General features: G+C 36.6%; 1 protein-coding gene across 11 annotated transcripts in view; it reads left to right on the top strand.

Moving 5' to 3' along the window:
- ERBIN (erbb2 interacting protein) overlaps window positions 1-27402 on the top strand; it is a 121677-nt gene that overhangs the window by 65027 nt on the left and 29248 nt on the right. For 10 of the 11 annotated variants that reach the window (XM_049795327.1, XM_049795325.1, XM_049795326.1 and 7 more), the window contains 7 exons: window positions 9068-9146; window positions 9929-10018; window positions 16273-16329; window positions 22398-22461; window positions 24235-24309; window positions 25633-25777; window positions 26291-26363. In XM_049795327.1, the coding sequence (XP_049651284.1) occupies window positions 9068-9146; window positions 9929-10018; window positions 16273-16329; window positions 22398-22461; window positions 24235-24309; window positions 25633-25777; window positions 26291-26363 (583 nt within the window). The remainder of the gene's footprint in view (window positions 1-9067; window positions 9147-9928; window positions 10019-16272; window positions 16330-22397; window positions 22462-24234; window positions 24310-25632; window positions 25778-26290; window positions 26364-27402) is intronic. The other variant, XM_049795330.1, reaches the window with a different exon arrangement.

The following is a 27402-nucleotide window of genomic DNA, read 5'->3' as shown; positions in this document are numbered from 1 at the left end:
AAACCCAAGAAAACAAACACCCCCACTGCCTCAATCCCTGCCTCCAGGCATATCTGCCTATAAAAATTATCTTAAGTAATTTTAAAGAACAGGTGCAAATGTAGATCAAATATGTTTTCTTCGTGTTTTAAAATCATCTGCTGATTTGGCAAACTAGCCTTAGTATGCAGTGTGCCAGAAGTTGGGGAGTTGAAGAATGAGAAATCAGGAGAGTATCTAGTCTTATGTTGCCCATCTGGTGCATTTAGAAATATGGGGGTTTCATAGTTAATAGGGAGAGAGATCCAAGTTTTATTTTCCGTAGGGAGAAGTAAGAGAGAAAGATCCTGAATACAAAAATAACTTGCTGTAAATTTGCTATTTCTGTGCTTATACTGGTTGGGGGAAAATGGGGATGGAGCAGGGAAGGGCAGATGGGAGCAGGGGGTTTATATCATCCATGATAGTGAAATAAAAGAAGATAATTGATGTGCTGCTGACTCGTGAGTCTGTAGCTTTACTATAATGTATCATCCTATAAAGCTCATAAATTTATCCTAAATGTAGGCAGCTATTCCATTTAAAGTTCTCTATTCAACTGTTTATAGTATTTTTTCTTAAATATATTGTCTGTGTTATTAAAGACATTGAACAGGATCTGTCTCTGCAGAATAAAATGATCTTTGTGTGCAAGAGAGAATGTGAACAGAATGGAATTTCAACGCAGCTAAGGTCTTGAATGTGGAGTTTGAGTGTACGTATCTGAAATAAGTTCAATACAAATCTCTTCCTTGACTCAAAGAAATTTTTGTAACACAGAAGAGGCATTGTAGAAATAATTACGGGGTTTTTTAGGTGTGGATTTGCATGTAAGGGCAAAATGTACCTTTATTTTTGTAAAGCAATGTGCTTTGAGTGACAGTCATCAGGTATCAACCAAAAGTGGCTGGACAGACAACACAGAATTTGCGGCTCAAGGTGGTAGGAGATGGTGGCGGGGGGGGGGGGGGGGGGGGGGGGGGGGGGGGAGGGAAGGGAAGCAAAGCAGCTTTACGAGTTTATCTGAAACTTTAGTTTCAGGTTACTCTGGGGACTCAACAACACGCCAGGCATGAATTAGGCATAGTTGAAAACCACCTGAACTGTGGTGATTGTCCAGGACAGTATTATGAACAAAACTGCTGCCCACAACCTTCCTAGTGTTCTACATTTTGCAACTTTACCCTGCCCTTGGATGTTTACGTTTATGTAAATTAGTGTGTCAGGCATGTCTTCAAGAAGCAGCTTTATTGGCTATCCTTCCCCCTGCCCCAAGAAAAGTAATTTAGGAACCTGTCTTGCTACTCACTCCTCCTTTACATTGTGTAAGGAACAGCTAAAGTAGGCCTAGAGATACCTTACTCTAAAAATTGAAGCTCTTCCAAACAGTTTGGAAGACTCTTGTGGGCTTGCTGGACCATCCTATCTGTGCCAGTACATGTGTATAAAAGGAATTAAATAACCCACCACCGCCACCCCACAAACGCCACTAAACTGTCTTCTTGTTTTCTCTGCCTGCATCAGCTCTGATAATTTAGCAGCACAAGTTGTTGTTGTTGGAGAAAGCGATGAGGAGGCATTATCCATTTAAACAGATCAGGAGGCTAACATACAGTAGAAAATAGGATTCATTACTGTCTGAAGCTCACCGTATTGGTGTAAGTTTTTAGCTTGCATATTAAGGACTTAAAATTTCAAATTTCATAACTGGTCTCAAAACAAAAATTTTAGGAATACTAAACTTGACTCAGACAAGCAGTTTACATCTTAATACTGCTGCTTTTTCCACATGTGGACACTTATTCTGCAAAAGAGTCTTTTGTCTTCATTGTGAGTAAGTATTTTACTACTATATAAATGTATGTAGTTAAGTACTCAACTCATTAGCAAAATGAGCACAAAATATATTGCCAATACTGTATTTTATTGTAAATCTAATTATATTATAATAGTTGTCACAACCAATAAGAGTACATTTTTTCTTTAAAACTCATTAGAAAAGCTTAAAAATCTCCTTATGGAAGTATTTCCTGGTTCTTTTTTTTTTCCACCTGTTTTTTTAAATGAAGACACTTGTTCCTGTCAGATTTGTAGCTTGACTGACTTTCTTGTGTTAATCATTACATGGACTGTACAAAAGTTATCTATTTTCCCTTATAAAAAACCTCCAAGCAGTCCTCCAAATAAAGATTCAACTTTTATTTTCATTGTGTAAACTTAAGAAAGGGCACCCAGCATAGTCAAAGCTTACAAGCCTGCAAGTGACCATTATTAAAGGGAGGACAAATGGGAAAGGAAACTTTGAAACTTTCAGAGTGTGTAGAATTGGAGAAAAGGACTTTGTAAAGTGAAGATGGAAAGGTGAATCTGCTTACTAAGCTGTAAGTATATAGTTGTCAAGCAAAGTCACTTCAAAGAAAAATCAGGAAATCCAGTGGATTTGTTTTCAGAATTCTGTAAACATTTTGTAAGGGTTTTAGATTAGCGATTTCCTTGACAAAAGCAAAAGTTTTTCTAGGAGGGAACTTTTTTGCGTAAACAAAGTGAAGAGAGTAGAGAACAAAAAGCTACATAAATGTATTAAACATAACATAAACATTAAACATATTAAAATTGGTGTTTTATTAAATCCGTAACAAGTTTAATAATGACAGGTTAAATCCATGACAGAATTTTTTTTTTTGAGTTTTACTACTTGAGAAAGGTAGATTTCTTCCCCAGGTCTCCAAGCTTTTATATTTTTGTCTTTAGTAAGAGACGGACAGAAACCCAGGCTTCTGTAATGCTCATATACAAGGGCAACCAAGTTGCAAGGAATTTTACAATTCTGACACTCTGAGAATGCAAGAGGAGCAACTGATGTGACATGTAGCCAGTTTCAAAAGCTTTGGGATATCTCTGCAGAACTAGACGAAAGTATGTTTGCAGTAGTCGCTCCTTTCTCTTGAAACGATTCATTTTTTAGTATATGTTTTCACTAAATAAGCTAGAGGCTCCTAAACTGCTTGGCAACAACTAGAGTACTGAGTACCACCTGGTGTGAGGCCAACCTTGTGCCAAGCTGCAACTCCAGCTCTGAGCAGGAAGGTGTTACTGCTGCCCTACACCCTGGTCAGGCATCTCATGGAAACCTGAGATTCTGGTTGATCTGAAAGCAGCTGCAGCAAGGGATCCTCTAAGAATTTTGAAAAGAGGAATGAATGTTTGAAAGGAAGGGTGGATAGATCAGCATTGTGGAGTGAATTCATTGGGCTCTAACATACTGCTTGCTTTTAATAATGAAGAGTACTGCTTTTAATTCAGAGGGTATGCAGAAATCCCAAATTAAATCAAATTATGTAAGAATATAGACTGTGACCAATACTTTAGTTTAAGCATTCAGTTTAAAATTTCAGCTTTTGCAAACAGATTTTACATAATCTTTGGGAGAATTGTGGCATCTATTCTTGAGCTCTGAAAATATTGTGGTTGCCTTGTTTGATCCATATTGGCTGCAAGGACAGTTGTAGCAGAGGCCTGAGTGGAAAAAAACCACAAAAGCTGCTCTTTTTATGGTGGAGCTGCTTTCAGGCAGGAAAGCAACTTCTGCTTGCCTGGAAGTTGAGACCAGGATGAATAGATGAGCTGAGGGAATAATGTACATAATTAAGATTGCTTTCATATTCATATAGACTGAGCCTGTATATTTGTCTCTGTGTCCTCTGTACTTGTAAAGGTGCGGGGCAGGTGTACAGCAGGCTGTAGTTTCATTGATTTTGCAGCAAGAGGGCTTTTCAGTGTGCCTGTTGTTTGGAGAGAGTTTTTTTTTTTTTCTTACATTCCCCACAAACTGAGGAATCTAGCTGTAAACTCTTTCCTTTGGGGACATCACCCCTATGGCTTCCACAGGTCTCTGATTTGTTACTGATTTTCTTTCTCTGTGCTTTTTAGGAATTGACCCAATTGGGGGGGGCGGTGTCAGGGGGGGAGTCTGCTTAAAACATTTCTGTGTGAGAAGAGGTGAAACTTGATTTGGAGGCACTGCCACTGCTGTATAGCAGTAAAGGTTTCAATAACTGAAGTCTGGGCCATACTAGTTTTAGCATTTGATTATGAAGAAAAATATGACCATGTGGCTAGAATATGAACAGCAGAGCAAGCCCCCATCTGCAGTAGGGCTGAAACAGGGATGTCAGCTCTGGCATCTATTGTAGTGAAGGATTCTGCCAGCTACGGATGTGACTTGCACAATTTTCTGTAAATCCAGAATTGCCAGTATCTCTGAGTAAAAAATCTTATGTGATGGAGGAAAAAAAAGTTGTCCCAGTTGTTTTTTCCTGCTCTGCAAGTTATGCTAACCCTGGTGATAGTAAAGGATTGTGCTATGTAGGGGAGGAGATCAGTGTAACTCCAGATGGTGAGTGGGACCCCAATTATACTTAAAACTGCCTTAATCCAGTCTGAACAGATCGACATTTGTGTGTATTTGATGGGCTGTACCAAAACAATCATTGGTCTCCTGGGAGTTAGAGATCAGGCAAAATTCTGTATTTCAGCTGTGTTATGTGATCCAGAACTGAGGTTGATTACCTTCAGATTTGTGGCCATTGACCCAAAATCCCTGTATGACCTTTTTGGTATGCCCTTTGGGCATGTGCCTCAGCTGGTCTGGGATCATGATTAAACACCGCTTTCTAGGTTAGGCTGGTTAGCTGGTGAGTTTTTGCCAAGCGAGTTCTGAATGTTGAATGCTTTCTGCTATTGGCTTACTCCAGACAAGAATTTTATATTCCTTTTCTTTATCTTACCGCCAAATTTTCCTTAATCCTCCATTCCTGCCTGTTGCCTGCCTGCTGCCCCTCCGCCACCCCTTTTTTTTTTTTTTTAAGTGTTGGTTTTGGTAGAAATTGGCCAGTGAGTTTAAAAGTGCCTGAAATTTGGGAAAACAGGAAGGAACAGACAGGTAAATGCTAGAAGCTATTACATAAATCTCACTTCTGTGGGAAACTACACTACAAAAAGAACTTTGTTCTCAATTCAATTTAGATTTGCTGAATAGAATTAAAGATTACCAGCAAATCGCATTTTCTCCTGTTGTGCTTGGCAACTGGTCGTAGTCAGCAAGTGTGATGGTTTGTATTTTTTTGGAAAACAGTAAATGTGTAAATCAGTGACATTGTTGTTGTCATGTAAAATAGGAAACAGCAGGATGAAGAACCTGCCCATATGATGTTTTTCAAGGAAAGTGGGATAAGTCTGCAACAGGCTAGATAACCCCAAAGTAATATATTGCACTGTCTTCTATAATCCTTGAGTATCAGTGTATAAAGGAAGCACTAAAAACCCCCAAAGAAAAACGGGATTTAGAAAGGAAGGTGGCTCTTAATTTGCAGTGCTCATTTGATCAGGTGCTCATGCAAGGTGGGGTTGGATATCAAATGGATTAATTAGCACAGTGTTACAAAAGGAGTGCGGAAAGGTGTGGTCACAAAGACTCTTGAGGTTTGCTGAGCTTCCTTAACAGGGAAGAAGATCCAGGACACTAAGGATAGATGGAAAGCAGAGAAACAAGGAAGAGATCCTCTTGTAAAGTGCTCTTTACAGCCCTTTGTCCTGCTCTCATATCTCTTTCCAGGGTGTCTCTGCCTCCTTTCTTACTCTTCTTTCTTACTTGCTTTTTTGAATTTGCTTTCTTGGTGGGAAGACTGAAGGAATACTAATCCAACAGTAACTGCATGTTTCTAGCATGCAGGAGGAATACAGCTAAGGAAAAGTGAATGTCTGAAGGTTGTTGTATAGCAGCCAGTTAGTAAATGCAACTTCTTATTACATGATAGAGAGGAGCAGTCTCCTAATTTTTTTCTGTCTTCTGAGTGTGCACTACAAATGTTAGGTATATTTCATGCTGTCATTCCCAGTTTGCTGCTCTTTTGAATGATGGCTGCCATTTATCCGTACTGAAGTCTTGAGTGAGGTTGGTAAAGATGGTGTGTATTGTACCAATCCTGGCTCTAAGAAGAAGCAAAATTAGATTCATGGGCTTCTTCATGGTTAGCTTTCTCTTATCAGCTGATATCCCATTGTTAATTTGTTGTTAAAACTGTTGCTGCCTCTTGCCCAAGGCATAATCAAACAGGAGACTACTGTAGAGTCTTCTGATCATGCACAAAAGCATGCTGATTTAAGATGTCTGTATTTGGATAGCTAATATTTTATTTGGCTGTTATTTTGAAAATAAGTTTACATTTACATTCTCCTCTCTAGCAGATGTGCTGCGTGTTTTGTTTTCTAGGTAGCTATCACAGATGTAAGTCTTCTGTGCTTCAGTGAATTCTTGACACAGGCGGTGGAAACTAATATTAAAAACATGGGGTTTAATGTGTTGAACCAGAGCAATCTTTCATCCAAAGATGAAGACAAGGCCAGTAGTTTTTCTGATAAGCTTAGAGAATCTGTCAATATGATTCAAATAGCAAAACTAATGGCACAGAGTGAATCTGAAATACAACTCTGTCTCCAAGGAAGAGCTTAGCATTGGTTTACTCTGGTTAATGTAGACACTTATTTTACGAAGGTAAAGTTATATTATCGGCAATAGAGAGGTCTTGATGTACTTTTTAGACAATAGAAGACCACTTCATACAAATCATCCATAACTTCATCTGTACAGGTCTCTTATGTGCTAGATTTTTGCTCATCTGCCACGGCTTGGGATGCATTATCACGTTAGATGCCTTTCATCTGTATATTTGGATATTCTTGTTTGGTGAAAGAGGCTTCTTGCTACAACTGGAATTCAGATCATGTATATTTAAACTTCTTGGAAATGTGTTTCTCTTAATACAAAGATTATATGACAGCACTGGGTAAGGTACCTTTCTAGTCTTTCTATGGTATTTTTCTAATCTTTATTTAAACCTATCTTTGGACTTGAAAATATCACTGCTGATTTCCAGCAATGAAGCTTCATTACATTATAACTATTGCCTTTTTAGTTTTTATTTTGAACTGTAAGAGTGATCAAGTGAATTGAATCAGTATCCCTTGTCATCATCTTCTGCTTCAACTCCACTCACAGCCCCAGTAAACTTCCCATGGCTGAAGCCATATATATAAAGCCACGTTTTTATTTACACGTGTGCATATATATGAACATGCATGGTAGTAAACCAGAAGTGTCAGAAATCTTGGTCTGTATTGCAGTTGATGGTTCAATTCCTCCTGCTCCCCTCTGCTTTTATATTTTACTGTTCTCAAGTTCAACAAGCTATTTCCCAAGAGGATCTGTGATACTTTCAGGTACTTAAACAGCTGGATTAACTGTGTGGCTTAGTGTCCTTTTCCTGCCTTTTATCTCTCAATAAGAGTACAGCACCTGGTATAAGTCAAAACTAATAGTTTCAACCATTTAGTATGACAAACAAGTTCCTGCCAAGAAGGACCTAAAAGTCTACTTTGACAGAAATGATGTTTCTACTTAAGTTGAATTTATGGAAAAGTCAGCATGGTGACTTTGCCACTTAACATCACCAATTGACTCAGTGTGTGTTTTGTGACTACTTTTCATGTCAGGGGGTATTGCCATCTCTTAAGTCCTAATATACCAGGTCAATCTTGCTACTGCACAAACAAACAAAGAACCAAACTCTGTGTTCGCATCAGAAATTGTGTAATTTCTTATGTAGGTAAAAACATTACTTAGCAGTTCATGCTTCACCATGTTTTTTCTGCTTCAGTATTCTCAGAACAGATACATGGAGAGACGGTTATAACCAAGTCCCACCTGCCAATCTGAGTGACAAGACACGCTGCCCTTGTCTTCCTCTCTGCAGCTGGCTTGTAAGAGAGTTAATGTTGCTTGGAGCAGCGTGAAATGTCACTCTTTCACTAGCCTAAAAGTGAGCATCCACAGAGTACAGTTTCTTCTTAGTGGTCTTATTCCCTGCGTTCAGGCTGCCCTCTCCACACACCTGATAAAGCACTCTAGAAGCAGACACAATTACATGCATTAATTGAAAGACAAAGAGCCAAGATTTCTGTCACCTGAAAAAACAGTTGTTTTTAACTTTATTTTACTAGCGTATGCATTTTTCTTGAAAAAATAGTGTATTCTTAATCCAAGTGGAAGGATTGCAGTATGAATGGTGGTTATACTTAGGACAAGTTTATATAAAATAAAAACACATGTCCCTGGGTATAAGAACAATGTAGTGATACATTGCAAAAGCAACTGCAGTTGTGATAACCATAGTTTTATTTGGTTTTATGATATAGCCAAAATTGATGGGGAAGTCTTGGGCAGTACAGTGATTCAGTAGTGATTTCCTACTGATATGGCGGATACCTGTCTTCTGTTTTCAAGGCTTGTTCTGTCAGTTTCTCACAAGTACAAACTGGCAGATGTGAGGGTTGCAAATTCACTCTGGTGTTTCTGGAGATAACCTTGGAAAAAGGGGAGATTCCTTTTTGTTTTAATTTTTCAGACACAAGTGTGTCTGCAGTGTTTTTGTCCTTCTCTACAAATAATCTGAAGCTAACAGCAAGCATATGTCACATTTGGGATACCTATTCAGAACCGTGAATGCTGTAAACATACTTTAAGATTTGAAGCCTTACCATTTCACCTGGATGTCATACAAGCCATGCATTTGACAAACAGATCCTGTTGGAAACTTTGTTCTTTTGTGTGTATGAATGCCTTTTAAAAAAAAAAATAAAATTGGGACTGAGGGCCTGATCTTAAGGACGTTACAAAGTACAAGTACTTTAATATTTGGTAATGAGCAGCGGGAATTGATAGTATACTGTGTCTCTATAATGCTGCTTGGTGAGCTGCCTCCTAAGCTGCACTACGAAATGCTTTAGGAATAGAATAGTAAAAGAACTGATATTGAATAAGAGTATTTCTTTAATGAAAACTATCTAAAATGAAAAAATCAGAGAACCAGTTCACTGGTTGCTAAATGAATTAAAGTTTTTATGGCTAGTGGGTTTATGTGCATCATTTTTATGCCTGTGATGGAGTCTAATAATTGAAGACTGTTTCCCTACCTCTTCCTGTATCTTTCAGGCATACAGGAGTTTCCAGAAAATATAAAAAACTGTAAAGTCTTGACAATTGTTGAGGCCAGCGTAAATCCAATTTCAAAGTAAGTTTGTCATTTTTTTTGTGTTTTATATTTTGTGCAAACACTGCTGAGTCTCTTAACTTGCCCCAGACACGCGCCAACCCTTGGAGGCAAGGGGCAGAGTTACCTGAGAAGTATCTTCATTAACCTGACTGTGATACAGTATAGCTATGTCATTAAAGTATTTTGCCCAAGTTAATAGGTTATGGGGGCAATCCTGCATTAAATCATGTTGCTTTCTCAGCTTTAAGTCCATTGCTTCTCTGTGAACATAGAGAAATATGCCAAGAGTTTTCATTCTTAATAACAATAATTAATTCTACCCTACAGCCTGTACCACTGTTTTTCAAACTTAACTTATGTAAGTAGATTTCCCAGTCAGCTTCTGTACTGACAAAATTAATTTGCCAGAAGTAGCACTGCCAGAGATACAAACTTTGCGCAAAGTAACTCTTCTAGGGAAAAAAAAGGTGTTGCGTAGGTTTTAATTTATCTTATTGTCTCTAATGAAAGTCTCCTCCACATTAGGTGTCAGGAGATCACAAATACATAGCAAGACTACATTTGTTGTTTGTAGTTTTTATTGCCTGTAGGTATTGTCCTCAATACTTAAAAATAATTTTGAAAACTAATCTTACAGAGAACAAGTATCTAGTGCAATTTTGTAGAAATTTTGGTACCACCTTGATTTTAAAGTTATCAATATGTAGGACTTCAATGCTATACTGTTGTTTAAGAAAATATGACTTAATGCCCTGAATATAATTGAAACAAAGGCACTACATTATTTTATTTTTATATAGGCTTCCAGATGGATTTTCCCAACTGTTAAACCTAACGCAGCTGTACCTGAATGATGCTTTTCTTGAGTTTTTGCCAGCCAATTTTGGCAGGTAAGTTGCGTTTGAAACTTAGTATCTACATTTAGTTTTAAATTTATGCAGAGCAGTTTCTGCTGCTTCTCAAGCAAAGTGTGAACTGGAAGAGGGGAAGAAGTATACATTACAAATCAATTTATGCCACATATTAGTTAAAAAAATAAAGAAAGAAAACCTGAATGTTTATCACCATTTTTTAACTGGGCTTTTGAAGGACAGACAGAATGCTTATGAAAAGCCAAGAAATGAAACTCAGGTACATACTTGCTTCTTCTACAACACAAGTCTGGCAAGTGTGGGAGACTTGTAGTTCTGAAATACGGGTTGTTTATCTTTTAGCAATTGGAGTGAAGCAAATAATGACATCTGTAATCCCACTTGTCCTGTCCTGGATGCACAGATTCTTTCATGCTTGTCTGTAATTCTCAAGTGCCCTGTTGTCAGGAATCTTCCTGAAAGACTTCGCATCTTTACAGTGTGCTGACTAAGCAAAATTGTTCTGTGTAATAGCTTAAATACAAGAGAAATACTAAACCCCTACTCCTTTAAAATGGATTAAATCTTCGGAGCAAAAGTTAAAGGGTAATATTGTTAAAAGGAAGACTCCTAGATGAGCATAGTTCATCCTGATTTCCTTATTATGCTGGTTTAGCCATTTCTGCTTTTCCCCCCCCTCTTCTATCTTATTTTATGCTCTTTTTCCTAGGTTATCACTCTCCTGCCCCATACCATGTCCACCAAGCCTCTCATTCAGGAAATATGGCTATTAGTTAACCAGGCGTATTGCTGTGTGAAAGCAATTGCCTTAGGTCATATGGTTATAGTTGGGTCAGCACGGTTCATAAGAGATGAGAAAAGTCCCCAAATAGGGTGCTGCAGAAGTTTGGCAGATCAGGAGATGAACAATGAAAGATGAGCACAGGTGCAGTCCATTAGTGACCATTAGTTTATTATTTATCTGTCATCATTGTTGTTGGTTTATTCCTCTCTGTCCACTTATTAGTCACTCCCTGATGAACGATTAAAAGCACCAGATCTGTAACATGCTCAGCTAACAAAAAAGCTGCTTATGATGCAGGAGCATCATTATCATGCTTGTTTCTAGCACACAAAGTTTGTGTTTCAAAAACTCTTATTAAGGTTAAAGAAGAAATATCTCGAAGATGCCTAGTCTTTACTTGTTGGCACTTTAATGATTGCCTATACATTTTTCTGGTCTGTTTTTTAATAGTCTAACCAAATGGCAAGACTTTCTAAGTAAAAAACAGGCACTACAGATGAAATTGAAGACATCAGGTTGACACAGTTCTTCTTATAAGTAGTTAATCTTACACATTGTTTAAAAAAGCCTCATAATTTTTTCTTCATCACTGTCCACTTCTATAATGCTTAATGGTTAGGGAAATGGTGAAGTCATTAATTACTAACAGCTTAAGAATAAATCAGTTACTGAAGGCAACTTGAAAGCCTCCAATGTGTTTCTCTTAATAGCTATGAGGAATTCAGCCTTTGTTTTTAAAATATACATAGTGACTTGGAGCATCCTAGCTTGTAGCTAGGAGAATGAAGCTGAAATTAAGACTTTTCTCATCAGCTCTTTTTAAATGAATTTGAAGTATTCATATAAGTTTACCTGCTTATAATGGTATTGCACAGAATAAATACTACTCTATGGGAAGATAATATTTAGATCAAATAAATTAGAAACAAGGAATTGGTAAAATGTCATTTCAAAGTAAGGTTCAGACCCTTTTGACATTGATCATTTGTTCTGTAAGTGAACAGGCTGCTCTGCCATCCCACAACTTTACAACTAGGTATAAAGACTTGCTAATGCAAACAGTCTTTTAACTTGTCTTCAGAATACGGGAATACTTTTTAAAAAAAAACCAACAAACAAAAAAGCTCTGGTAGAAGTTTTGGGGATATTTAGAGCATTGTTTGTTATTCCCATAAGGGACAGGCCTTCAGCTTCTTCCAATTTGGTGCATTAATTATTCTGTATATGGCCATATAGCTATTACTTTTCATTACATGGGAACGCATGAAGTAACTGAGTTCTGTTGTCTGCTCTTACTGGCAACTATAGGCAATAATGCCTCTTAAAAACTAAGCCAATGCCATATTAAATCTAGGAAGGTTTTTATGCTCCATGTGTCAGGGTCTCTGTTCCAGCAGTTCAGGTTAGAAACTTGGTTTCCCACATTAGTTTCTCTCTGACTGTTCATTTGTTTCACAGTTTAAGTGCTGTCATCTCTCATGAGTGTTGTCCCCTATTCTCTCACCTGCTGTTTTTATAGTGTTCTCATATCCCTCTTTTAGTTTGTTAGACTAAACAAAGTTCTGTTTCCCTCCTGTATGGCAGGTTTTCATTTGTGCCTGGTTATATTAATGTATCTTGGAACAAGTTTCAGTTTGAATTCATCTTCCTCTTTTTGACAGAGGTTGATGACATATATAGCTATATTTAGAATTCAAATTGAGATATTTTCATGGCTTGTACAGTGTCATGACTGTCTTCTTGTTTCTCTTGGAAACGTCTGTGGTTATGCTCTAATGTTCCCCTAGCCGTTTTTGCGGCTGCCTAGTGTATGACCGACTAATGCACTGGACAGCTCACTTAGAAATGGCTGATGACTCTACGGGAAAATCATGAGTACTTGACTTGGTGCTGTGGCATCTTGTCCCTTCTTGATTTTTCTTGATCAGCCAACTCTTTTTTCTTGATCAGCCAACTTAAACATTTTTCCTTTAAGACTGCAGTTAAAAAATACTGAACAGGATAGTCCCAAAATTCAGCCTGATGCTTAAGGAAGAAAACTTCGTGTAATGCAAACTACTTTTAGTATATCTATGCAGCATTTTATTACATATACCTCCATGCTGTATTCTCACTTTCAAAATTTGTGCTAAAGCTTTGCATACTATTAAGGTCAGGATTATCCAATCTTTTTCCCCCTTCTTTATGAGCATTACATACTTGCTGTCTAGAGTGGTGTTGTACCAGTGCAGCATGTTAGACTTACTAAAAATCACCAGACTTTCGATTAAAATGTGCCAGTTCCTTTGGAACATTGAGGTGATAATATGTTTTTTATTTTCCTCCCCTCTGAAATTCTAATTTGAATGCATTAGTATTGGCATGGATCCCAGAGTTAGCCTTTATGCCAGTGCACAGAAATCTAGAATTGCTTATGCTTACCCAAGAAAACCATATCTGTTGTATCTAAATACATCATGTATATTTACATTTAAATATACAAATATATAGGCAGAGCATTCTAAACTTGAAGCTCACTGCATGCTAATTTTGAGACAGAGCTTTAAAAGGGAAACATTAGTTACTGATGGGTGTTTAAGATCAGCAAGGATTTTATCTTCAGTGTCATTCTAAAAACTCTGAGTGTTGTCTGTAATGGGGTATTGCTTCCAGAGGTTTTTTGCTGTTGCAATGAATTTACTTTTAATCTTCTGTCTCAACAATTTGCCAGTAGTATTTGCAGTAGTAGATATTTTTAGTAGTAGCTACTTGGGGATAATTTTTTACATAAATGTACAGTGATGATCAAATTGGGGACCTAATTTAGTTACATATATGTAATTTTGCTGAAACTTTTGCAAATGCAACCTGCTATAGGATACATATATTTCAGTTCTCTTGCCTTTATATTTTAGTTAGAATTTAAAAAAAAAAAAAAAAATCTGCATTAGCAAAACTGCAAAGGAGGTGAAAAATAAAGAACATCTCTGTATGAAATGTTTTTTAACTTACCAAAGAAAGACTGCTGTTCAACAGCAAGTTTCTAAGTATACCTGTTATATATTTTTTTTACACTTTTTACAGATTGTATAGTTAAAGAAATCAGGTTTAGGAAGAATCTTGATCTTATCCTGGCAATATGTTCATGTAGAGAGTTTTTATTTAAAAGTTTAGCTACATTTTAAAAGCAGGCTAAGTTGGCTACATTAAATAACAATACTGCAACAATAATTTTGTTGAGACCCTTACATCAGGTATACTTAAAGTTCAATAATACTTTGTTACAGCTTTGTGTTTGTGATGTGTAAATATTTCAGTGGTTATGGGTTTTTCAAGTTGAGAAATGAACTATTTCCATATGATAAATCTTTGTGACAGAATGGCATAGGAAATTTACATTCTGCCACTATGACTTCTGTTTTTCCTTTAGTATAAGTGCACTGGTTCTCTGTCTGTATTTCTTTTCCAAATTAAACCCCGGTTTTTCAGTTCCATTATAGCAGTTCAGATGCATAGCATGGGTCTTTATACCAGCAATTTAAAGAGCAGCTAGGCTGAGTATTTGAAGTGTATTATTACATTAAACTTGAATTAACCCTTCTAGTCATAACGTAAGAAGTGACAGCTGCTTCAGTCCAATATTTCTCATTAGTTACTGCAAGAAAATTACTAATTTAGACACAGCCTGCATCTCCCAGACAGGAGAGGTTGAAAATGTTTCCCTAGTAGCCTCTGTGTAGCTCTACACGTAAAAAATTCAATATTTGTATATCCAATTTCTTACGGTTAGCTGAAGAAAGAGTAGAACATGAAACAAAGTCACGAAGTTGTGAACCTTTCTATCACCAAAAGCAGTCTTCAAGTTCACAGAATTAGCCTATTAGAAGTGTAGTACAGTCAGTTCTGGCTAAAGACAACAATGTGTGGGTGCGCATGTATATGTGTGTATATATATTATATATATAGTTTAGCATATGAATGGAGGTTTGCTTCTACTGCATTCAACTGAGAAATTTGACTGCATACATGTGCTTTGAAGAAAAACTGCAAACTGTGTCGCAATTTTCCCTGTCATCAAAGCAAAACACCAACTGGTGCCTAATGCAGTGTTTGGTTGGTCTCGGGTTCAGAAGTCCGAGCCCAAAACGACCATTCAAATCTGAGAATGCTTAAACAAACAAGTCTGTTTTGTCATAGATTGGTAACTTAGGATGCAGGTAGGGTAAAAAGGCTAGGAAGTCCTTTCCAGTTATGTCCTAGATTGACAGCAGTGATATTATCATGAACTGGATTTTTATTAGGGTATTCTTTCAGCACGGTTAGAGTGTTGTTTTTTCTTTGAGAAGTTGGGAGGAGGAGGTTCCCCTCCAGCAGTTGCTAACCAGATGGCAAGTACTGCTTGCAATGCTGGGCTACGTTGACCTCTGCTGTTTCAAGGTGACTGTTCTATTCTTAGGTTATTCGTAGGCGCAGCAGATTGCTGCTTTCAAATTCATCCAGAAGTGAGCAAATGTCTAGAGGAAAAATAAATACTGTTTTCAGCTTTCTATTTTTACTTTAAGTATAGTTCTTGCTACTTAATCAAAATCAAGGTTTTTGTCCTTACAGCATACTCAGTTAAGCACCTTCAGGAAACTCTGGCCTGTTCACTAAGCTCCTTTTTGAGTCAGGGAGCTTAATGCCCTATTTTGTGTTGTATGAGGGCTGTTAGTGGGTCATATGTAGAACCCTTGTCTTTACAATCCTGTCTGTATTTGAACCAAACTCATTTTCTGCATTTCATTTAACAAAGAGATGGTCTTGTCACTGCTGTCCTGATGCAGAAAATTCCACTGGGGGCGGTACCTTGCTTGAATGTCAAGACTGCTTTGACCTTATCTTGGCCAAGCAGTTGATTTGGGGATTTAGAGGTTATTTATCTTGCAACCAAGGATTTCCTGAAAGAAAGGTCAAACTGCCTAACAGAAATATCAAAATGGATTAAGAAGCTGACTAGAAAGAGAATGTGGAAGGAAATCCAAGATGAATTTAAAGGTTGTTTTTACCATGTGGAAGACCACAGGTGTTCCTCTGATGAGGCTTTCTATATGAAATGGTTTGATACATTGCCAGTATTAGAAATTCAGCATATTAACTTGTGTGGACTGATTCTACCTTTCTTCTATAACTTCCTGTGTAGTTCCGTATATGATGATAACGTGTACCCTAATGAGTCCAATGAAGTGCTTTAAAATCTTTGGGATGAAAGAAAACAAATATGTTCAAACAGGTGCAGAAGAGCAGACAAGATCTAGTTTGTTTGCTGCTTTACCAAAGCAAACCCCTATGAGTAAATGAATTTAAGATAGCATGCAGATTTTTGCACAAAACGTATTTGTTTTCTTACAGAAAGAATATTTCAAATTTGTAGATTCTTTTAAGAAAAATCAGCAATATAAATAAGCTCAGAAATTGCTTTTGTCATAAAATAGAGTATATTGTGATAATTTATGACGCCTTTCTGTTACAGATTAACAAAACTGCAGATACTGGAACTTAGAGAAAACCAGTTAAAAATATTGCCAAAGTAAGTATGGATGACATTTATTTAAACAACTTTGGAGCACTTTGTCTGTAGTTATACTAATAATGTAGTGCATAGTGAGAAGTATATCACAGCTTAAGATGTATAGCAAAGTAACTGGACTAAGTTCTCACAAGGGACTTTCCCTCCCTACTGCTGAAATTTTATCCCCCTTCAGAGTGACTGGTCTGCCTATTTAGTGATTTGCCTATTCAGAGATTTTTTAATTTTTATTTTTTCTGTCCCTGTCCAGCTCTGTGGACTTCTGATCCACCTGTTGAGCTTTTAAGTCAGCATGTGGGCACCTCGGGATGATCATTCTGAGATGTCTGATGCTTCTTGCGCGCAGTCTTGTACGGCTACCCAGAAGCCTGTCTGGGTGTGGTTCCTGATGGCTGAGTGTCTGAGACTTAGGCATTGGTAGTTAAGATCATTAGCCCTAAATCAAATGTGGAGTTTGAGGTGCTTGCTCAGAGTGACTGAGGCAACGTGATTCGCGTGACTTGAAGGCTTTCTTTTAATTTCATATACTTCAGGGCTGAGGAAAGTAACAACTCGTTACTGTGTTGCATGGATTCTGTTAAGCCATACCTTTTCTACAGTGCAACGGGCTTGTGTAACATAATGGCAGCCTGTTCCTCAGACCTGTTTTATGTAATAGTAAAATAGTTCTGGAAATTCTTACAGCACTTGTTTTCACAGTAAATCCAGTTGTACCTCTCTCTTAAAATCTAGCATCTTTCTAAACCCAGCCTTGCAATTCTCACTCATTTCATCAAACAAGCCCAGGGTAATGGTGTTGCAGTTCCTGCTGTTTCTGTGAGCTAGAGCAGTGCTCTGAATTTTCTGACTTGGACCCTGGAGGTCTAAGTGGGTTAGCAGAGGTGTGAAAGGTTGGTGAAGAGAGAGGTAGAGATCCCAAAGATGGGATGTGAATAACCCACTGTAGTCCTGAATATGTTGTGGTGTACTGTAAAAGGGGTCCTCCTCTGGTGACAGAATCTGGTAAAGGGGCGTACTGGTTTTGGTGGATATAAGATGTTTTGGTGGAGGAGAGGAGGAGCTAACAATTGAATATTCACTCTGTCCAGCTCATATGCTAGCAGAGACTTGCATGCAGCAGGCTGAAGTGTGAATTGCCAGCCCTTCAAGTACAACTGCCAATTTTCTTAGTGACTGTAGCTAATTATATGCCTAAGACATGACCAAGGGGTATGTCCTGTTCAAATTCCCTTTTTGTGTGCCTGGATGCTGTACACTGGTGTCTGTTGTATAAAGATGCCAGAACTCATATCCAGAATGAAATGTATGGCATCAGAAAGTGTGAATTTAAATCTTCAAGTGTGAAGCATTCTACTCATTCTTGTCATATAAATACTTTCTATTCTCCTTTGCTCTTTCTGCTATCAGTAGTTTTCAGTAGAAAAAAATTAGAGAACATGTAATTTGGGGTAGTAGCTCTGCAAATTGTTACTCTTGACTGAGAAAAAAGTAGCTACAATTAAAACTTACAGCTAATACAGATTTTGTTTATAAAATTACTCTGCCCTTAATTGTCATAATTAACACTAATAACATAAATTACATGCAATATTTTAAAAAGAGTAGTTTACAGAGTTCTCTTGTAGTGATAAGAGACATTTAAACAAATGCTGCACGGTATTTAAGCCAAACACAACTTCTGTTGAAGTTGCTGGGAATTTTTTTGTTGACTTCAATGTTTTCAGGGTTTCATCTTTGCTGGAAAACTAAACAGCAGCTGTCATAAAGATGTCCTCTGCAGCACCTCCATAATGATCTACAGTACATGCTGAGCTGCCACCTTTATTATTCTGTTCTGGTACTCCTGTTGTTCAGTTAAGGGAGATTAAAGCTATTGAGACTACTCTTTTTTTTTTTTCTTTTTTTCTTTTTTTTAACACATTAATATACATTTTGCTACAGTGAGGCACTGGAAATATACATTGTTTATGTATGATATACACAGGGGAGAAATATTCATTGTGGTATCTATAGTATTTAAGAGGTGAATCTGCCTTTTAGGATAATACAACTGTGCAGTGGTTGACCTGGTCAACAAAGGTGTCCATGGCCTGGCTTTAATGATTACGTTAGAACAGAAGCTGATGTGAAATTTGAACTTCAACAGTTTTCCAAACCTGAGTATGTGTTTTGAAAGGAACACACTATACAGCTTTAAACAGTGTAGAAAATCCAATGGGGTTTTTTTTGAAGCTAATAAGAAGTAGCAGTACACGCTAATACTTTTGCTATAGAATACAACTACCTTTTCTTGTTTCCCTGTCACTCTCACCTTTTCAATATTTTCATAATTCCAGTGAATTCTTTTGTATTTGTGATGAGAAACGTATTCAGATAGATTTCTACAAAATCAGGTAGCCCTCTTGCCGAGTTAAACATGCACATAATTTGTAACACTAAAGCATGACGCACTTGAAAGACTGCTAATCAAAATGGGTAATTAATGCCAACACACTAAATCAACCTTGCTTTGTGCCAAATGCATCATTTTGCTTGGAACTTATCCATAGTCAGAGACTGCAAAACTGGTAGTATGATAATGCAAACCAGCTCAGTGAAAATATTTCTACTGAAAGGAAAGCAAAAATACACAGAGGCTATTTTAGAGGCATTTATCTGATAGGTAGCTGAAAGTTGGGAAAATGGTCCAATGGAAACAAAAAAGTTGTGGGTTTGTGGGTTTTTTTTTGAAAGTTTCTGTCTGTTGCCTAATTGTCAATAAAAAGAGTACACTTTTTAGAAGGAAGCATGTTATTTGAGAGTGTAATTGCGATGATTCAGAGCGCAATCTTGCTCTCTCATACACCTCTTGAATTCTATGCGATCTGAAGTAAGCTGTAGCGTTAACCTTAGGGAAGCTGACTATTTACAACATCAGAACCTGAGGCCTAATTTAGACTACTTGATCCCTTAGTGTTGGATTGATTTGACAGCAAGTTCAATAATATGAATTATGAAACAGATTTTTCAGTTTATGGAACAGGTTATATAGCGCCATAGCAAAGATAGAAAAAGGTATAGCTTGGTGATCTAGTAGATTTTTGTTTCCAGTCCTGTATTCCTCTTCCTTTAGCATTGAATTTTCCTGTTACTTTAACATTATTGGAAGCTTTGTTTGCATTTTGTCTGAAGGTATAGTTGCTCTACAAACAATACAGAAGAGCAAAGAGGTATTAGTCATTGAATAGCTGAAAGTGCTATAGATTAGGCAGGCAGTGGGCAAGGGGAGAAAAATAACTGAGGCCCTGGTCTTGCAAACACACCTGTGTATGTTTTACAGTTGATTGGATGTGTTTGATAGCTTACAGATGTTTTGACAAGGAAAAAAAGGGGCCCAAGTCAGTGAAGTTACTTTGTTATATTGTCAGTGTTACATAACATTAATTTTGCAGATGCTTGAGAGAGATTTGCAGGTATTTGCTCTGGTTCCAAGTGGTAAGACCAGGACCCTATGATGAAAAACTCTAACAGTATTGTTATTTTATTTTATTTTTAGTAAGACTGAAGATTAAGGCAAGAATGGCAACTTTGGGTTGCCTTAGAGCCATTAAGGATGTAGCACTCGCAGGATGGGAAGGGAGCACCTAGATCTTGGGTTGGACTGGAGTGGAATTTGTGTATCTAGTGTAATTTGGCAGCAGGGAGGAGAGGAGCTTTATTGCTTGGATTCTGTGAATCTGGTGTGAGCTGTGTAAATGGTTTGGCCTCAGAGTTGAATGGTGTACAGGAGGAAGGAGAAAAATGTCACTCAGACCTTGGAGTGTGTTGGTCTGGGAGATAGATTTTTGTGTGTGTATGTGACTGTGTATTTTCACCAAACCGTTAAAATAAAAAGACAAGAGTTCATGTTGAACTGAAAGAAAAAATTCCATTCATCTCAAGCCACAGCAAAAAAACTCTGTCCAACTTTGTTTCAATTCAGCCTCATCAAAATTAATATTTCTGGTATTACCTGGGTTTTTTTCCTTCACTTTTAAAATATGTAGTTATTTCTAAGCTGAAAATTCAGTTCAAATAAAAATTAAGGCACTGTCTCAAAACTATTGAAATGAAAGGATTATAAAAATGTTAAAATAAGCCTTTTTTTTTTTTTTTTCAAATAATCATTTAGTGAAACTAATGTTTCAAATTCAATCCCACACAGCTGTGATCTCCCTTAATCTACTTTTTGAGGCTGAAGTTTAGATCATCAGTAGAGTTTTGGACTGCTTGCTCTCTCTAGTAGCCCACAGTCTAGCTAACATAGCTTGGTAACAGAAGAAATCTAAAACCTTTTTAAATTGAAGCCATCAGTAAAAGTACAACATGGTGTTGCCCATGAAGTTTTGGAAAGATGCAGAAGGTTATGCTAGATCCACTAAGTGAGTCTTTAGTGTGCTTCTGCTAGATGCAGTGGGGCAAACTTGTTGGCAACATATGGCACTAAAATTGGTATTAGCATGGTCTAATAAAGCTTTGAGAAATTCAGCTTACACAGTATTTCAGAGGGACTTAGATAATTTGTTAGAATTGGAAAATTAATCTTAGCAGTTGGTTTACTGATAATCCTCCTGTTCATTAGCCTCAACAAATGAGGGAAAACGATTCTCAGATTCTTCTGGAAGTAGCCTTTTCATGTATTTTTTTCTTTTTCTTCTTTGAGACAGTGGGAATGTGAGTTAAAGGCTTTCCCCTAAAGCCTGTGTATACCATGTGTGCAGTGCAAAAAATGGCTTCTGCTTTTGTTTTGATCACGTCTTTACCTACATAAGCTAAATTCTTAGTTTGTCCCCAGCACAATTACTATAATGTAGTGAAAATCAAATCTATAGACAAATGTTGAGTGTAATCCTTTTTGGAGAGTATTTAATGAATAATATTTATAACTACATTAACTTACTTTCAATAAATAAGATATTTTTCAATAGAATGTAATTTTTGAACTGTATAATCAGAACAACTGTAATACTTGATGTACTTGAAGAACAACTGAAGCTTTGAATAGCTGCATAGACCATCTTGTGCTCATGCAGATGTTTTTTAAAGATGTTAGTGTTCATACATATATTCTGATAATACAAAAGACTCTACCATTTAGAAGCTATTGTATTTAGTTTTTCCAGAATTTTAGTGTGTATACATAGTTTGTATTTGAAAGTTTTAGATATTATTAATTGTTCTATGGAAATCTACTATTAAATAAATACAGAGCATAATGTCATATGAGGTATCCACAGACCCTTTGTAAATATTTCTAGGTAGTACTGCAGTTGACTGGGGTACCGATTATGTAGCCCATCATGTGCAGTGGTAGATAATCTCTGTGGGGTCCCCAAAGTAAACTTAAATGGAGCAAAATTGTTGCTAAAACAGAGCTTGAAATAATGGATTTTACTTTGTTTCAGTCATTGATTTAATCTTTGCCATAAATTAGCTTAAAGAGTATTTATGTGTCACAAAATCCAATTTAGTAATCTGATTTGTTGTAGGACTACAGAAAGAATTAGGATTCCAGACCATATCATATGGAAGCAACTTTGTCAGCAGCCTGGAGAGGGAGAAAGGTGCTGTTGGTTACTGTGATTCAACAGTGATCTTTGCTGGTTCAGCTGATCATTAGGCAGAGGAAAACGTGCAGTTAACCAGCCTTGGCTGCTGAGACTTACTGTGACTGTAGGTGAAAAGCTGAAGCACTCAAAAGAAGAGTAACTTCATTGAATTACTCTTTATCATAAAGATTACTCTGGTGGTCTTTAGTTTTTGTAAAGCGTTTTGGGGGTTGGGGTTTTTTTGGTAAAGCTTTTGTTAGCTAATCCGTAGATGAGTTGCACTGTATTCTTTGTGCGACAGTCAACAGTTGGCACAATCATTAATATGTGCCTGGTTGAACAGTGTGTGAAAATTTGACCTTATTTAGATATCAGTCCAGATACAAAACAGTATCATTAGTTAATACTGATTAAAATAATACATTTGTATGAAAACAGGAAAATTGGATGTAACTGATGTTTTCTTAAATCTGATTCCTTATTAATCCGCTTCCTGTGCAGAACCATGTCCAGACTGACTCAGCTGGAGAGACTGGACTTAGGAAGTAATGAATTCACAGAAGTGGTGAGTTTTGCCTTAGAAACAGAGCTTTGTATCTTTTATAAATCTCTTTATCCTTTAATCCATTTTTATCAATATGAAAATGTAAACATGAACTTAAGAGTTCTGCTACTGAGCAAATATTATGTATACCTTATACTATTTTATGGAGCCTGTTATAAAAATCATGTGCATATTCTGATGAATATGAGTGTGTTTTTCCTCAATTTGAAAATAACACTCTGTGGTATAGTGTGGTTACTGTATTTGTAAAAAAAATAATGGTAATACTTGTTTGAATTATAAACATAATTGTTTGGCTTATAATAAATACTAAACACTGGTTATTGTGTATTTAATGTTGCAAGTTCTGTATAATCTCTGCATAATCTGCTTCTTGTTACTCTCTACAAACTATTTAGATCCAAGGGAAACTAATAATTTTAAGTTTGAATATTGTTCAAAACAGTATTTACAGTTGAGGTGCTCAGATTTTTCCTTCAGCATGGATCGACTTGTTTCCTGTTCATGGTCTCACAGACAGCTACATCTTATATTACAATCACTTAACATCTCTCTGCTTCTACAATTAATTTCCGGGATAAAGAAACTGAAATAGAAGTATAGGAAGTCAAGCCTTTGTGTGCCACATGCAGAGCACAGAGCTGAACACTTGCATAGTTTTATGGTTTGGCAGATAGGAAAGTGCATTTAAGGAATTGTTCATTAGTATTATTACACTTTTAGCCATTACCATTACTGCCATATTCTCATTATGGGGTAGATATTCTTGTGGGAGCCTTAAACTAATGTGCCCAGGTCCATGTTAAGCCATAACAGCAAGGAGCTAAGTATAGGCTGCAAAATTACCTATTTGGGTATATTTTTGGCTGATTGGTTCTGCTTCATCTCTCCCAGCCTTTTAGCTACAAGAGTAAACTACTGGTAACTTACTTCATTAAGATTTTTTGGTAAAAGCACAAAAAGATTTGAAACTGCTTTTTGGATAAAGATCTGCCTGAAAGGTAGTCTTCAGTTAAGATTTTTTTTCTTAGAAAATGAATTATTGGGAGTCAGGACTGCAATTTATGCAGGAACTTTGTATATTTACAGTATAACAAAACTGAGTTCTGCACTTAACTGAACTTGGTTGTAATTGTAAGGTGCAGTATCACCTGTTTTGTATTACTTTCTTGGGAGGGAAGTTTAAATAGGAAAGCATATGCAACATGGATGTTTACCAAGAAGTGGTCTTTCCCTGATACATAAGATACTTCCAACAACAAGTTGTAATGGGAGCACAATCCTACACTTCTCTTTATGGATGGAGTGGCTTGCTTCTATCATGCAGATGCACCCTTTGTTGCTAGAAAATTAAAATTTGTTTCCTTTTTCCCCAAAGTCACAAAATCATTGTGCTTTTTGAAAAACAGGTCTTCTGAGTTGATGGATTTTAAGGGTTTTTAGACCTCCTCCATGAAGGAGGAAATTATACGGATTAATTTATTGTGTGCTCCAGTTAAAAAAAAAAAACTTTCCGTAAAAAAACCCACACACTTTCTGTAAGGATTATTTACTGCTGTGATCAAGTTCTTAAAACATTTTTGTTTATCTAGTATATATTGACAGTTCGGAAAGTGAATTATCTGGGTTTTCTTTGATGACCCAGTGAAAAAAGTGTATATAACAGCTATAATACGATGTTACTTAAAGATGCAATAGATGAATCACTGGAGTTGTTTTTGCCTTTCACTATTTTTTGAATGAAGTTTTTAAAAAAACGGCTTTCCTTTACAGCCTGAAGTACTTGAACAACTGAGTGGGTTAAAGGAATTTTGGATGGATGGTAATAGACTAACACTTATTCCAGGGGTAAGTTCTTTTACTGTTTTAAACATACGGTATTTTAATTTACAGTGGTCTTTGCCTTGTCAGCAATCTTATATGCTAAAGTTGCTGTGTAATTTTAATGTTACTTAAAGCCAAAAGGCTAAATGCCACTTAAATGCTTAACTAGTCCACTTAGAAATTGTCATTGATCATGAGAGCTGGGTACACAGCTTTTCTTTCATTGATAGTTACATACCTCTCATCTAAAAGTTATGTTCCGATTCAGAAAAGGGGTGAAATTCCTAGATCGAATCCTCGATCAAATTCAGTGTTGACTGGTCCTTCCAAAAAGGGATTATTTTGTGTTAGACAGCAAGCAGGAATTTAGAGGATAAATATGTTTTGTGTGTTTTTACTGGTCTTAGCTATAAAGCAAGCAATGCCTGTCCAGGTGCCGTGTATACAGGGAGCATAGGCAGTTCCTGAGAAAATGTTCTCTTGACTTTGTCTGAGTTCCTGACATCTCTCAGAATTACACGGGGTCCAGGCTGACCTGTTATTGCAGTACTCGTGAACCTGTGCTTATGTTGTAGTAAAACTGCTACATGAGTACTTGAAATTTGGGAAGCAGCTGGTCTGTTTTCAGACCTAAAATCACTAGCTGTCTTCTGACGCGAGGCTTTCTTGCCTGATCAATAGTCTTCTCAATTGTCTTTCCTCACTTCAGCTAATTCTTCCTTTAAGAGTTGAGTGGATGTGTTAATCATTTCTACTTTATATTAAAAGTAAAACTCTATTTGTGAAAGTGACTGCATCTTCCCTGTGAAGATTTTAGTAGAGTAGCATGCACAAATCTTCAAGCTTATTCTTGGTTCGTGTAGAAAGGTAATACAAGCTTATATTTTGGCTTGTTTCTTCAGTTTAGTACAATTGGGGATTAATTTTTGTTGGTTTTAGCTAAAGTAGGATGTGGTTTTATAGAAAATGCAAAAATAAGCATTAAAAGACTTTACTGGAGCCTAGTGATGTCCTTATGTTATCTGTCTCTGTCAGAAGTCTGTTCTAAAGCTTCAGTTACTTGATTCACACTGATCAAACCATTGAATTTCCAGCAGACTGACTTAGAGACCCACAGAATTAATGTGATGTGTCTGAGTATGTTGAAAAACATGAACTGTGCATATCTGCACAAATTATGTCATTATAAAGCTTGGATATTTTGCATAAAATTGTATTTCAGCATTATGAATAGGTTTTCTCTTTTCCTCTGGTATTACACTTGAGAGACAGTTTGTTGTCAAATCTGCTGGATTTTTTGGTTTGAACTTGCACTTTCTAGATCACGTTATTTTCTCTTGGTTTTAGTTCATAGGCACTTTGAAACAACTGACCTACTTGGATGTTTCTAAAAACAACATTGAAGTAGTTGAAGAAGGTATTTCAGGTTGTGAAAGCCTACAAGACCTGCTGTTATCCAGTAATTCACTTCAGCAACTGCCAGAGTCTATTGGTCTGTATTTTCAGTTAATTCGTTTCTTAAAAGCTTATAGTTTAGACACAGAACACTTAAAAATAGCCAGTGGCATTTTAGATCTAAGCTTCAATTGATTAGAAGTGCCAGTTTTGGATAAAGCTGTGATGCATAGCTGAACAATAAAATTTATATTTGTTTTGGAGCATTCATGACTTTATATAGTAGTTTGTGAATGGATGAGAAACTGTTGACTGTAACAGAGTGGAAAAAATGATATTTTTTTTTTTTCTCTGCCACTTCCCCCTGTCCTGTCCCCATACCCCTCCCCCACCATGGCTGGCACATGGTAAGCTGGCAAACAAGTTCTGTAAGCTCGTCTGCTTATTTTGTTAGGTATATAGCACTACAGGCACGCTAGGGAATACAGATGTACAGAAGATGTGGTTGCTTGTCCATAGGTGTGGTTTTTTTCCCCACTTAATTTAGAATTAAAACTAAACTTAATGAACTCAAATGTCCTTTTTGATTTACTTGCTCGTTTTAATACAGGTTCCCTGAAGAAGGTAACAACACTTAAAATTGATGAAAACCAGTTAATTTATTTGCCAGACTCCATAGGAGGGTAGGTATTTCACCTGAATAAAAGGTTGAATTGCCTTTCTGCACACTTTTCTGTAACAATGGCTCCTATTTTGAATGTTTTTACACCTTCTTGATTTAATTTCTTCTACATGTTAATGCCTTAATAAAATTGAAAGCAAGTTTTTTTTATATCTTACTTCTAGTTTGCCACATGTATGTTCTTTATGTATTGATATCAAAAGACATATGTTCCTCACTTATTAATGCAGCCACCAATCTATAAAAGAAAAATTAAATGTGAAAGAAAACAAGATGTTTAAAAAGGCACTCAGCTGCCTGAAATGGGTTTTTGGCAGTAACATAGCTGTGGCTGTGGTAAATATTGCAAATGATTGAACCGCTATAAAAAAAATTCTTAAAGAGTGAATCTGAACACACACATTTATCTCTTTTCTACTGTAAGGAGAATTTTCACCTGTTCATCAGCAGGTTTTTTTAATGTGTAATTTGGTATTCAGCAATTTAAATTAAAACTTGCAAATGATGGCAAAAATAATTGGTTCAGAATTAAGTGCTATACAAATGAAGGGTGGTAGTTCCCATTTCTTTTCTCCTATTATAATTAATGCAGGTTATCTTTTGTTGTCAGAATTTACAAAATACATCCTCACTGCTAGATTTTTAGGTTCACTGTCTCTAACTCTTGAAATTCTTTTCTTGTTCAGAAACTGCACTCAACTCCTGTTTGGCTATGATCTGTCCCATTCTCAATGTTTTCAGTGCCTTGCACTATCACATTTTCATGTAGTACACAAATGTTTGATGCTGCTGATCCCCCTTTTCTCACTGGATGCTCTCCTCTGAGGACAGTGTAAAGGAGATTTCAAAAAAAATCCAAAAAAACCCAAACCAAAACCAACAACACCAAAAGACCCACAAATCAACCAACAAAGAAAAAACCCCCACCAAAACACATTTTAGGCAATTAGTAAAGGATTTTTCTTGGATTTGAATTCCCTTCGGTTTCAGAGTTTTATTTTGTATTAAATTTGAGATTAATAAATAATTTGTAATTAATA

Source organism: Accipiter gentilis, chromosome Z (assembly GCF_929443795.1).
Source record: "Accipiter gentilis chromosome Z, bAccGen1.1, whole genome shotgun sequence".
NCBI classification, from domain to species: Eukaryota; Metazoa; Chordata; class Aves; order Accipitriformes; family Accipitridae; genus Astur; species Astur gentilis.
Note: the sequence above shows the minus strand (reverse complement) of the source record. Positions and strands in the feature narration are given on the sequence as shown.